Raw genomic sequence first — 12,798 nt, forward strand, 5'->3', positions numbered from 1 at the left:
TTCACGTATTATTCAGCTACAAGTGTAAGGAGGAGGACCTGTGTTAAAATACATTATGTAGATTGCTTGATTTCATTTACTTAATTATTCCTGTTAAGATATAACCTTTGGGTGTTGTAATCCATTATTCTAGATCCTAACATCTCTTTGAACTATAATTTTGTTACTCACATTCCTGGGTATTCCTCAGAGCTTTGGGACACCTATAATATTTGATAATATTCCAAGTTATTTAAAACATTGATGGGGATAGAGCAAAGCAGGGCCCCCAGCCTACCAATAGATCTCTGCTCTTGCATGGGAGTGTTCACCCAGCTACGGATCTGCCTCATGGTGCTGTAAGTCCACCCCTACTGCTCTGTCGTGGGCCCAAGCAGCTCATGAGGTGTCCTAATTTTCAGTGGAACAAAAATACACTGTCCTTTTGGAGTGTCCTAATGCACTGGTTAAAACCTCTTCCCACGGGAAATGGCAGCAGCATGGAATGAGTGCCAGGATGCCTGCGGTCTTGCCTCCACCCTTGCAACGCTCAGCTCCAGCCTAGAAGGCACAGAGTTTGGGGATTTTAAAGCACTTTCAGTCCTTGAAGGGCACCAGATAAAGTAATAACCTTTAATAACCTTTACTACCCACCTTATATTCAAACTTGTAGCCCCTGCACTGCCTTCCACAGCTGAACCAAGAGGCCAATACACCCAGCTGTGTATTCATTCCTCTTTTGCTCAAGGAGGTTCCTTCTGGACCCACAGCTATTAATGCTGTTGGCAGTCTCTTGCCCTTTTGTGACTAAAACTTCCTAAAGGCCTTTGTTCCACAAGCCCTTCAGGTCCTGAGAGCCAGGACCGTCTTGGTTTTGCCTTAATTGCAGAGCGTCAACTAGACTCACCCACCAGGAGTCAGAGCAAGCTTGTTGGGCTGGATCAAGGGCTCTGTGGACCAGCTGGCTCCTTTCTGGGTGTCTGCCAGCTCTCAGCGATCCCTCCTATTCTGGTTGTAGGCTCCGTCTATAGGTCAAAGGGTGGCCAAGTCTTTACTACACGCGCTCCTTCCCCGAGCTGCCCGCTGAGGAGTCAGGGATAGATAATCCACTGAAAACTGGGTCAGATTTTCTCTCCCGGACGTTGAGAGAGGTCACTGGACGTTGTCTGTGTGAACTTGGGGGTTCAAGCCTAGTGCTTTTTCCAACCCATGTGGACTGAGTAGCAGAGACAAGTATACTTGTCTCTTTGGAGAGCAAAACACAGCACTCAGAAGTGCAGAGCTGCAGGGAATCCTAGTCCACAGTTCCAGGAACCTCCTATGGCTCAACTGTGTTTCCGTTCTTGGGTTCCGTGGGCACCACTTCAAGCTTTCGCTTAAGCTAGCCAATTGGTCCTTTATGACAAACTGAACAGACAGGATACAACCCTGAAGTGTTCCTCTATTGAAGCAGTAGCAAGCTGTTACACTCTTGAGTCCATCCACTTTTCAGCGAGGCAGCAGAGTGGAAAGTGTGTGGATGGGACCTGCTTTTCCTAGAGGGAGCTGGCAGTCACAAACAGGGCAGGAATTAGAGCTAATCGGGAATTGTGATGCCTGAGTGAAGACAGTCTCATTCACACTGTCATAAAAAGAACAGTTGGCCTGTTATTTCCACATTGAAACGGTACAGTTAGCTCTCAAATGCTCAGATTAATAGGGCTCCTGGGGCCACAGAACAGCAAGGAGATGCAAGCCTGCTACGCTGATTTCTCCCCCTCCTCACAGGGGAGGCCTGGATGGAAATGAGGCGGCATTTTCAAGTTCACACAAAACAGTTGCTTTTATGAGGGCTCATGTCTGCTTCTTGAGCTCCTGGCCAGTGTGTGTTTAGTTCCACTACATAGGGTCCTGGCCTCTGTAGGACCCACACCACCATCAGAGGAATAAGAATTGATATAGATTTGTTTGTCCTCATGGGTGCTAACTCATGTTCGACTTCTGGCCTGTTCTTGCTCTCCCCAACTACATCCATCTTCTTGCCTTCCCGACTGTCTGCCCTGTGGGCTTCAAGATCCAGTGTCAAATGCAAAAACAATGGATTTTATTTATTTATTTATTTATTTATTTATTTATTTATTTATTTATTTATTTTTTAAACTCCAGGCTGGAACTCACCACCCTGAGATCAAGACCTGAGATGAGATCAAGAGTCAGAAGCTTAACTGACTGAACCACCCAGGAACCCCACAAAGACAATGGTCTTAAAGAAACTGTGTAAGCAACTCCAATGATTGTCCAAGGTCAAATCCCTGTAGCAAATTACACACACACACACACACACACACACACACACATTATAAATATGTATTATATATTATATGTATTATATATATATAATGGATATATAGGATGGAAATTATATATAATATTTAACATCAATATCTTGCTTCCCTGATCAAACCCCGATGTGTATGCTCTCATTTATTCAACCAATGAATATTAATGGATAACAAATACTTACTGAGCACCTACTATGCACTAGACAATAGGTTCTAGGTGCTTGGGGCACAGCAGTGAATAAAACAAAGTCCCTCCCATCAGGGAGTCGCGTTTACTGTTGCCCCCCCAAGATACAACCTAATGCTACAAGGAGGAGTCGTGGGCTAGGTTCTGGTGTGGACTCCACACCAGGTGCCCCAATTCAGAGCTAAATAAATGTTAATAATTGTGTGATCTTGGATCAAAATCCCTTCATCTCTCGCTTTCTTCATTAGTCACGTAGGGAGACCAACCTCCCAACCTATTTCTCATATAAATGCAGTTAGACAAAACAGCAGTTGAAAGACATGTGAAAAATAAATAGCTGTAAAAAAATAAAGGAAGCAGAAACCAAAAACGAGTCGAGGATATTGTCATCATCATTTATTATGTATCAAATTGTCTTCAACATAAGTTACAACCTGATTAAGTTTGATAGACATTTTTTTATCTATTTAAAGACAAAAAAAATTCTCTTTATGTACAATATCTTTTGTCTAGAGTCTAGCAAATATAGTACCTTTCATTGCAGGATTTCTGCTTAACATAATAAGCAAAAACAAACAACCAAAAAATGTAAACCAAAGCAAACCAAATCCCCAAATCTCTCAACTACAAATACCAATATTGAATAAAGCATTAAAAACACAAACACGGAATAACTTTTGTTTAGCAATGCGGAATGAATACTAACGTTAGTGGCAAAAAAATAAAAACGAAAACAATACAACACCAAAAAAAAAAAAAAACCCAAACAACCCCCCCCCCCAAAACACAATAAAACAAAACCCCAGGAAAATAAGCAACAATTTTTAGGGGTGGGCTTTCCTGCTCAGGGGTACAAGCTGACTCTAGACCATCTCTCGGCTCCTGCGGATAGCACAGCACAGGATCATACTGAAGATCATGCCAAATATCTAGAAGACAGAAAGGAACATGAGGAACAGGGTGGCGTGGCTCAGGGAAGGTTGAGGGACAGGAAAGACAGGAGTCATTTGGGCCAAGACAAAGGAGAAGAATGGTGACTGCATGGTCAGGCATGTACAGTGTGCCAAAGCAGGAGAGACGGAGGCTAGCTGGCTCTAATGGGGAGAGCCGCTGACTGGTGGGACTCTGAGGGTCTGCAGCCACTTGTCAATGTAAACTGCACAAGCAACTTCCCTGAAGAACTTCCAGAGTGTGACAAATAAGCTCAGAGCTAAATTTAGAATTAAAAAAAAAAAAAAAAAGTTTTATTTAGTTTTGAGAGAGCGTGAATGGGGTGGGGGGCGGGGGTGGGGGACAGACGATTGGAAGAGGGCTCACTTGCTGTCAGCAGGGGTTGATGAGGGGCTTGAACTTACAAACTGTGAGATCATGACCCGAGTTGAAGTCAGCCGCCAGCCAACTGAGCCACCCAGGCGCCCCAATTCAGAGCTAAATTTAATGCTCAAATGCCAGACGTTCCGATAATTCACATAGGCTTGTACTTCCCATCTTTGTGAATGTCTGTTTTATATTCTATTTTAAAAGGTATTATTACGCCTTTTACTGAAAGCTGCCTCAAAGCCTTTCTTAGGTGTAAATAACCACTAAGAAAGGAAAGAATTCTCACTTTCTTGGGATAGTCTTACTGGGGCAGAGGAAGGCCCCTCTTGGGGAATGAGAGAGTAACCCCAGGGAACCTTGTTTGCACTTAATGGTTTCTAGGGCTGATTAGCAAGACAGTAGATTATTTGAAGCCTGGAATCTTCCCTCTGGTTGTCCACCTTTGCATGCCTTTCAGACTATGGGTGTGATGTGTGTGTGTGAAGTAATTCCTGTCCATGTAACTTTCACTGAACTACTTTCTCTGGGAAAAGAAAAGCAGGCACATAACAAAAACAAGTCCTAAAGATTACCTCAGGATCACTAACAGGGCTGGGTGATCTACACCCTTGCTACTCAAAGCGTGGTTCATGGACCAGCAGGACCAGCATCCCCTCACATTTGCCCCCTGAACCCTAAGGGTTAGAAGAATGCATTCTGGAGACGCACAGAGCTCAAATCCCAGATGCTTCACTCACGAGCTCAGAGGCTTTGATCAACTCGACCTGTCCCTCTACTCCCTGGTCTGTAAAATGGGAATACTAACAGCTCCCATCTCATAAGTATGGTGAGGATTAAATTAATTGATGAATGAATTGATTCATTAAAACAGTGCCTGGGCAGACTATGTGCTTCACAGATGTTAATCGCTGTGACATCATTCCCTCCCCACGTTCTCAATACTCACCATCACCACAGCAATCCCAATGCCCACTGCGCCGATGATGTGGAATTTGTTGTGAAAGACTTCTTTGATGGCCTCAGGGCAGGGCTTAGGGGGGCAAACCAAGACTCGGGTCACACACAATCCCTGCTCCAGGCACACCTCCCCCCTCCCTCAGCACCTGTGTCACAACAGGACATTGGGGATCCGGGAGAAAGGGCCGAGGACAGGAGTGCTCAGGTGTCCTGACTGGCGGATGGAAAGGAGAACCAAGAGATATGGAGGTGGGTCCTTAAAGTCTGGGTAAGAAATAAGGGAAGGAAGAAGGGGAAGCACCTGCTTTGGGGCCTATTTCTTATCAGGCCATCAGGCTACTTCCTATTATTCTGAAGTGTGGACATGAGCTCTAGCTTACAGTCATGAGCTGTTTGTACGTCTAAGAAGCGGGAGTGCAGAATTCAGAGCACAGCTGGGGGAGGCGGGATAGAAGCCAGCAGCTGGCAGATGCAGGTGCCACTAGAACACTTTGCTGTTTCCCTGGTCTGGCCTTTGTTTTGCTGCCCTGGAGGAAACAGAGGCCCCAGGGAGGGGAAGAAAGACATGGCTGCCACGGGGCTCTTCCGCAGGTGGAAGGCGTAGTTCTGAAGCACTTAGATGCCTGTCTTCCCAGAATAAGAGGGCAAGGTTTCACTTCAACCCTTGTGGGATTTGTCCAGAGCAGCGGGGCCAGGGCGCAACAGTTTACCTTCATTGGGTTTTTAAGTTTACCTTCACTGTGATGGATGACAGTATATCCTTTTGGGGGCAGATGTCGGAGATAAACTGTTCTACTCCACCAGCCAAACCACAGCAGTCCAGCTGCAGGGGGAAGCGCAGGGATGGGGCGAGAGAAACAAACAAAAAAGGATGATTGGAATGGAGATGCACAGGCTGGTGCAACCAGTACCCCGTGTGCACGTGCGTTCTGACGGAAGGTCAGCGAGGGTCGCGGTGTTGGCGCAGGTGACATACCGCATAGTGGATGGCTTTCAGGGTGTCCCGCTGGGGCTCATCCTTGGATTTCAGCTTGTTGTAGGTGTCCTTGTAAAACTCCTGGACTTCCTGAATCACCTACGACGGGCGGTCGAGAGCGGGGCAGATATGGCTTTTTCAAGAACATATAAACGTCACCTGTTCCATCTTGTTCACGCTCAGCCAACAAATTCTTGTGCTTGGAAAATGTCACTGAGCAGACTGAAGCCACCAGACTGGTCCTGCCTCTCCCAGCACCTCCGGCGCCCTTCTCGTCTCCTCCCACGTCCCTAGGAACCCAATCCGGTTTTCCCTTCTTCTCTTGCACCTTTGGCAGGTCCCTCCTGCCCCAGTTGGCAACTTCTCCTCTACTTGTGTACCAAATGGACTCTCCTCAATCTAAAGAACAATAATAATAATAAAAAAAATTCTACTCCTGACCGGGCTAGTTCTTCAGGCTTGCAGCTTTTCTTTTTCACTTAGAGGCTGTGTGACTTTTGGCAAGTTACTAAACCTCTCTGTACTTCAGTTTCTGCATATGTAGGATGGAGATTATAAGAGTCCGTCCCTCAGTGGTTATTGTGAGGACTTAAATGAGATGCTGCATGATAAGCCCTTAGTGCAGTGTCTGGCACAGAGTACTGGGTACCTCAGTACACCTTAGTTTAACAAACGCCTGTCCCTTGCCCCCCCCCCGCCCCCAATCAATTAATTAACTGACCAACATCCAGAATTTCTCCAGCAGCTGTCGTGATCACCCCTTCCTCTTTCTTCAGTTGTAGCATTTATATCTGGATAATTAAATCTTTTTTTTTTTTTTTTTAAACAGGGTTCCTGCATCCAGTCTCTCGTCTCTTCTCTCTCTTGCTAAACATGCCAAGACTGCCTTTCCTAATACACGGTTCTGATATGGCCCATCCTGGCCCACAACTCCTCCCTCAGTGGCTTCCCATCAGAACCCACATTCAGCTGTCTCTGCCGGAAAGTACTGGGTCTCCCACCAACTTTCCTCCTGAAATCCTTTCTCTCATCCAAGATTTAGGTGAGTGTCCCCTTCTCCATGAAGCCAGAAGAGATTTCCTGTTGGCATGCCGCCTTCTCAAACCCCATGGAATCTTCTGGATATAAATGACTTCTAGGACACTTCTCCTAGTGCATATTTGCATATATGCATTCTCCAAATGCATATTTGGATGGAAAGTGAAGGGACCACAGCTTGTGTATCACTGGACCCACACTGGGTCTGGCCAGCACTTGGCTCATGGTGGCACATATTCATAGACTAGGTGAAGGAGCAGGGGGCTCCAGCCCTCGCAGAGGCTCGTTTTCCTAAGCCATCCTTCCAGAGGAGTCGGGGACAGGGCTGCTGAGGTGCGAGACACATACACACACAGACCTGATGAGTATTTCTTGAATATCTGCTCCGTGCCAGCACCATTCAGGGAACTGGAAGCTGTGGCTGGCACCACACCCACATCGCCTGCCCTGGGGGATCTCACACTCTGCTGGGCATGTGGGAGCGTGGTGAAGTAGGAGCATGTTTGATGGCTGAAAGCTGACCAAAGTGGCCAGCTGAGACACCTGTCACTCTCATCATTCCCACCCCCGAATTCCGAAACCTGTATCACTCCCGAGAGATCTTATGGAAGACACCTACCTCATCTTTGTGGGAATAGCCCCAGATGGCCGCAGCTATTTCAATGGCAAATATCACCAAGAGGAAGCCAAAGAACTAGAAGGCAAAGAAGGGGTAAGATGAGGGGAAATCCCAGCCAGCCAACCACAAAGGGTATTCCGGAGGATAAGGAGGAATAACTCCCTGGGAGTTGGGCATCTGGGGGCGCAAATGAACAGCCTGGAAGGGATGGAAGAAATTTATGGAACTGTGAGCATTGAGCCAAGGGGAGGAGCGAAAGCAGTAGTAGGAAGAGATTCCCATTCAGGAGGAAAGAATGGGGCACAGCTGACCCCAGAATTGATATTCCTAAGGTGTTAATTAAGAGTCAGTGATAAGATACGATCGCTCACTCACAAAACCCACAGGGATTTGAGGAAATAAAGAAAGTGAATGCACTCTGGAATTTGAAGAAAATTGTTAACAAATTTTAAAATAAGAGAAGGCGAAGGTACCTGTGGATTCAGGGAAAAAAAGCAAACGTGGTCCTCGAAAAGGGGGAAAACAAAGTCCTGGCATTTAGTTGCCTAAAGGAAGTGATAAGACAGAGAGGCTCCAGAACAGAAGAGAAGCAAGGCATCACTACAGGGGAGGAGGGCAAGATGGCTACCTGGCTAGGAGGCTGGGGTGGGGCCTGGAATGGAGCAACACTGTGGGGGCTGAGGATAGCTCATGCCTTTAAGGTACCCTCTGGACCCCATCCCACCCCATCTGTTCTATGAGATCTTGGGGGCGGGGCCCTTGGGTCAGAGTGGCTGTGGGGAGCAGAAGGGGTACTCACCAATCCCAGCATGCACTGGGACTCTTGCACGGCCCCACAGCAGCCCAGGAAACCCACCAGCATCATGAGGGCACCAGCTCCAATCAGAATATAAACTCCTGAGGACAGAGAGCAGAGGGCAAGGCATGGGGTCATTGTTGTTGAGACCCAGACATGTGCTGCAATTCTTTTTCCCCCCTCTAAGAATCTGTGCTGCCCCCATCCTTAAAAACAGCCTCCTTGGGGCTCCTGGGTGGCTCAGTCAGTTAAGCACCCGACTTCGGCTCAGGTCATGATCTCGCAGTTCCTGAGTTTGAGCCCCACATAGGGATCTGTGCTGACAGCTCAGAGCCTGCGGCCTGCTTCAGATTCTGTGTCTCCCTCTCTCTCTGCCCCTTCCCCACTCATGTTCTGTCTCTGTCTCTCTCTCAAAAATAAACATTAAAAAATAAAACAACAACAACAAACAGCCTCTTCCACCTCTGCTTTTAAGTCTCCTCCCCACCAATCTCTTTTCTAGGACCCTGCCCCATTAAGCCCTCACCCCTCTCTTACCCTCACCTTCCTGGAAGGTGCTCATTACCTTCTATAACCAGGACAAAGATACCCATGGGAACCCCCAGGTTTGACTCAGGATGTGAACTGATCCAGTTTGTCAGCTGTTTCCAGCAAGATGAGTCCATTCACACTAACTAAAATAGACCCTCCAAACTGGGGCTAACTTCCTGGGACTCTGATGAGCCTTCTGCTGGCCTCTACCTGACAGAAGAGTCTGTCAGAGCAAGTTTTCCAAAGGAAAGGGGTTGTGTACACTTAGACATCCATGCTCAGGTGGACCAGCTCTGCCTCATTCCCAGAAGGGATGCCTCTCTGCCCTGCTTCCAGGTGGCGGTGAGGCATGTGCAGTTAGTAACACCCAGGGGCACAGGTTGGCAAAGGTAGGGGTACTTGCTCTAGTGCAAAGAACACAGCCCTGGTGTCAGAAGACCCTTGTTTTGATCTCAACATTGCTAACTGCTGTGTGATCATGGGGAAGACGCTCTCCCTCTCTGGGCCTCGGTTTCTTTATCATTAGAATGAGAGGTTGGTGGCTAGAACATTTCAAAACATCCCTTAGAGTGCCCTAAAGAGATCTTACAGTTGCAATTCATTTACCCCAGGTGAAGGCTGAAAAGGATCCTCCTTTAAAGGGAGGGTGAGTGAATGACCCTGTTTCTAAGTCGTCAGTTTGAGTAACTGATGGGGGGAGAGGGAGGCGGTGAGAAGGGAGTGACTTCTGCCTAGGCCCAACATGAAGCAAACCCCTGGGAGGGGAACACACTGGAGCCTGGCCTTCGTCATCCTATAACCCCCCAGGGAATGCCCAGACGGACCCATCTTGCAGTTATTCTTGAAAAGCCTCAGCTGTCCTGCAGGGACCACCCCCTTTCCCAGCTCCCCAACATGCAGGCCCCATGGGGACACTGGCAGAGCAATCCCGTGTGCCTCCCTGTCTTGCAGGCATATTCTGTCCAACCTTGGGAAGGACTCCTATCGCATGGTGAGAGCATGTCTGGGTGTGAAAGCCAGCTCTGTGACCCTGGGGAAGCTGCTTAATCTCTCTGTGCAATAATTTTCTATCTGCAAAACGGGGATGGTACTAATGCCTGCCTCAAGGATTGTTGTAAAGATTAAGTGATCTAACCCAAATGTGCACAACAAATGCTAGCTACTGTTAGTCTTAGTAATACGGAGGATGAATGACAATTATTAATAACCACAGTGATGAATTTTTACATACTCGCGGAACCCTCCCTACAAACTGGGACTAGGGAGACTTCCTTGAAGTGCAGGGCTGAAGCTGAGAGAGAGTGTCTGCGATGTATCCACACAATACACAACAGGGTACTGCAGTGAGAACCTTGGCAGGTGTCACAGTGACCTCACTGTCCCACATCTGCACCCCCAGTCCCGGGGCCGAGGCTTTGCAGGCAACAAACCGTGCAGTCTGCCTGCAGCTGAGGTTCACGGGCAGCACCCAGCAGAGCACACACAAGGGAGCATTTGTGTCTCTGCCTTTCCCCCCACATCTGTCGTGATGTCAGGTCACGTGGGTTTACTGGCAAACCCCTATGTTGTATGAATATGGGTATTGTTCCCATGCATGCCTGGCCCAGACTAGGCAAGGGGACAAATGCAGCCTGTCCTGGAGTCAAGTCCTATCCTCCTGGGCCGTTCGATACTGTGGGGCCACGGGTGCACTGCATGGGTGCCGTGGGAGGGGCGGCCTCCCTCAGCTTCGGGCTCTGCCATGGGGCCACCAGTGAGCTGCAGTAGTCAGTCAGATGGCCCTGGTTTCTCCCCATCTCACTGGGGCAAGACAACGAAGGATGAGGGTCACTCCTTTGAGCTCTGCGGCAGGGGCTGAATAAATAGGGCGTATTAAGAGATCAAAAGGATTTACAAGCACATGGAATAGAGTCAGTGGGAATGAACAGACAGACATGTTTTCTCTAAGTCCAGACCCCAGTTCATAAGCCGGGACAGCCCTGGCAGAAGTCAGGAGAGTTGGATAAGCAGCAGTAGGGAGCTACACTAAAGGAAAAAGCTTTCCCATGCATAGAGAGAGAGAGAGGGAGAGAGGGGGAGAGGGAGAGGGGGAGGGGGGGGAGAGAGAGAGAGAGAGAGAGAGAGAGAGAGAGAGAGAGAGAGAGAGAACATTCTCCTCCTAATGGGCTTCTTGGTTAATTATAAACATCCATTTCTTGGGCTCAGCAGATGAAGCTTGTAGGACAAAGGGTCTTGTTGGGTTTAAATCTTGCTCAGGTAGCTGCCAATCTGGGGTGTCTTGGCTTACCCTCTTCAGCCGGGGATGAAGACAAGCAACCCCCTGGTGGCTGTCCATGGGGATTTTAGCACCGGCCATCAAACTGGAGCGGGGGCTCATCTGCAAGCCACACCTCCCCCCCTTCCCCCCCCCCCCCCCCACCGGAAGCCACAGAACCACTGGAAGGCTTGGCGGCCTCTTACAGGGCCATGCAGGGCTTCCCTTTGGAAAGGCTCCTCCTCGCCTGCATCCTGAGCTTGTTAGCAAAGGCCGGCAATGATAAATGACAACGTGTTCCCCTTTATAAAACAAGTGAATGTTAGCTTTCTGTCTGACTCATGGAAAAAGTTATTTGTCACGGAGCCTTCTCCAGGATTACTGTATTAATTTGCTTAAGGGCTGTTTATTCTTCCTTTTTCAGGCTGACAGTGCAGGCCTAACCAGAGAGAAAAAGCTTTTGGTGCAGCAGAAGCAAATGCCCGGGTGTCCTTTTATACACGAAACTGAGCATTCTTTCCCCCTGTGTATCAGGACTCTGGGCTTCGGCGACAGAGTGACACATCAGCCTCTTGGCATCACCCCAAGCCCATCTCGCAACTTAGAACAGTTTATTGTCTCCAAAGACTCAGTCGGGGGTTCAAAGGAACCCTACGCGGCTCCCCACTGGCTCTCTCTCTCCGTCCTGCTTCCTTCCACCGATGGCCATTCACACTAACAAGCCAAGCCCGGTAGGTAGTTCTCTGTCTCAGAGAGGTGTGGGGTGTGTAAGCTCTGCCAGTTTCAGGATGGGGAGAACCAGGCACAGGGCAACAAAACAAACTGCCCGAGGCCGCTAACTGCCCTAGCTTGCAGAGGGCAAAAGCCATGTATTCTGGAAATTATCAGGTGCCTTGTCATAAACAGAGGAATGACCCTGGGGAGGGGTGGCCATCTGTGGCCTCTGGCTGGAGCCCCCAGATGTCCTCATTTAGCGGTGATGGTTCTGGAAGGACACCAAGGAGTTAAGAAGGGCTGCTGGCCCCGGACCAAGAAAATGAAGTTCCCCAACACGTTTGCGGCCTGGGATTACAGATACTGCTGACGGGCTGAATCTCCCAGGGCCTGAATTGGAGAGAAGGCCCATATAAGGCTGTCAGCTGTTCTGGATTCACTACTGACTGTTCTGAATGTTGGAAAGTTTCATTTTTAACTTGCTTCTCTGCCTGGCTATGTGTTCTTTCTTTATTTTAGAAGCTGTTGCCCCCCTGAAGAAAAGACACCCCTGGGTCCTTCAGGTTTTCTGAAGGGCCAGTTGTGTGGTCAGGCTGGCCTGGGGGCTGCCCTGCAGATGGTTAGTGCCCCAGTGCCAGGTACGGTCACCCCACGATGCTGGGAATATCGGCAGGGGTGGAGCTGACACTCTGCTGGAAGAGGGGCCATGGGCCAATACAAAGGCTGGTGTCACAGCTCAAGGGGGAAGGGGACACACAGAATGAAGCCTCCTTGGCCCTTTGCCCATGGATGACGATGACTCAGTTTCCCAGAGCACTTGGTGAATTGCAAGGCCTAGCCAAACCCGGGCGGTCACTCGTCTGACTGATGTTCTAGTGTCACCTGAATTACCCTCCTTTGCTTGGGCTTCTGCAAGCAGAATACAATCACCAAAGTGGAGCCCTTTCCTAGGGAAGCAAAGCGTCAACAGTCCTCTGTTAGATCCGAGGGGATGATGGCCACTGGCCTCCAACTAGAAATCCCTGAGTGTCTTTGGGACTGTGCCTTCAAGTCACCTTCCTGGTCACTTCAGGTAGGAACACTGGCCTCCTGCATCTTGTGAGATT

At 48.7% G+C, this 12,798-nt stretch overlaps 1 protein-coding gene and 1 long non-coding RNA gene across 2 annotated transcripts in view; one reads left to right on the forward strand and one right to left on the reverse strand.

Annotated features, from left to right (window-relative positions):
• Positions 1–12,798, forward strand: part of LOC147579373 (uncharacterized) — a 270,292-nt gene that overhangs the window by 183,293 nt on the left and 74,201 nt on the right. The window lies entirely within an intron of this gene.
• CD9 (CD9 molecule) overlaps positions 2,869–12,798 on the reverse strand; it is a 34,756-nt gene continuing 24,826 nt past the window's right edge. The window contains exons 3-8 of the mRNA XM_086714258.1: positions 8,197–8,294; positions 7,398–7,472; positions 5,741–5,839; positions 5,498–5,587; positions 4,754–4,837; positions 2,869–3,416 (exon numbers count right to left, since the gene is read on the reverse strand). Coding sequence (XP_086570384.1) covers positions 3,351–3,416; positions 4,754–4,837; positions 5,498–5,587; positions 5,741–5,839; positions 7,398–7,472; positions 8,197–8,294 — 512 coding nt within the window. The 3' untranslated portion in view covers positions 2,869–3,350. The remainder of the gene's footprint in view (positions 3,417–4,753; positions 4,838–5,497; positions 5,588–5,740; positions 5,840–7,397; positions 7,473–8,196; positions 8,295–12,798) is intronic.

This window comes from Puma concolor, chromosome B4 (assembly GCF_028749965.1).
Source record: "Puma concolor isolate L17-30 chromosome B4, mPumCon1.1.hap2, whole genome shotgun sequence".
Taxonomy (NCBI): Eukaryota; Metazoa; Chordata; class Mammalia; order Carnivora; family Felidae; genus Puma; species Puma concolor.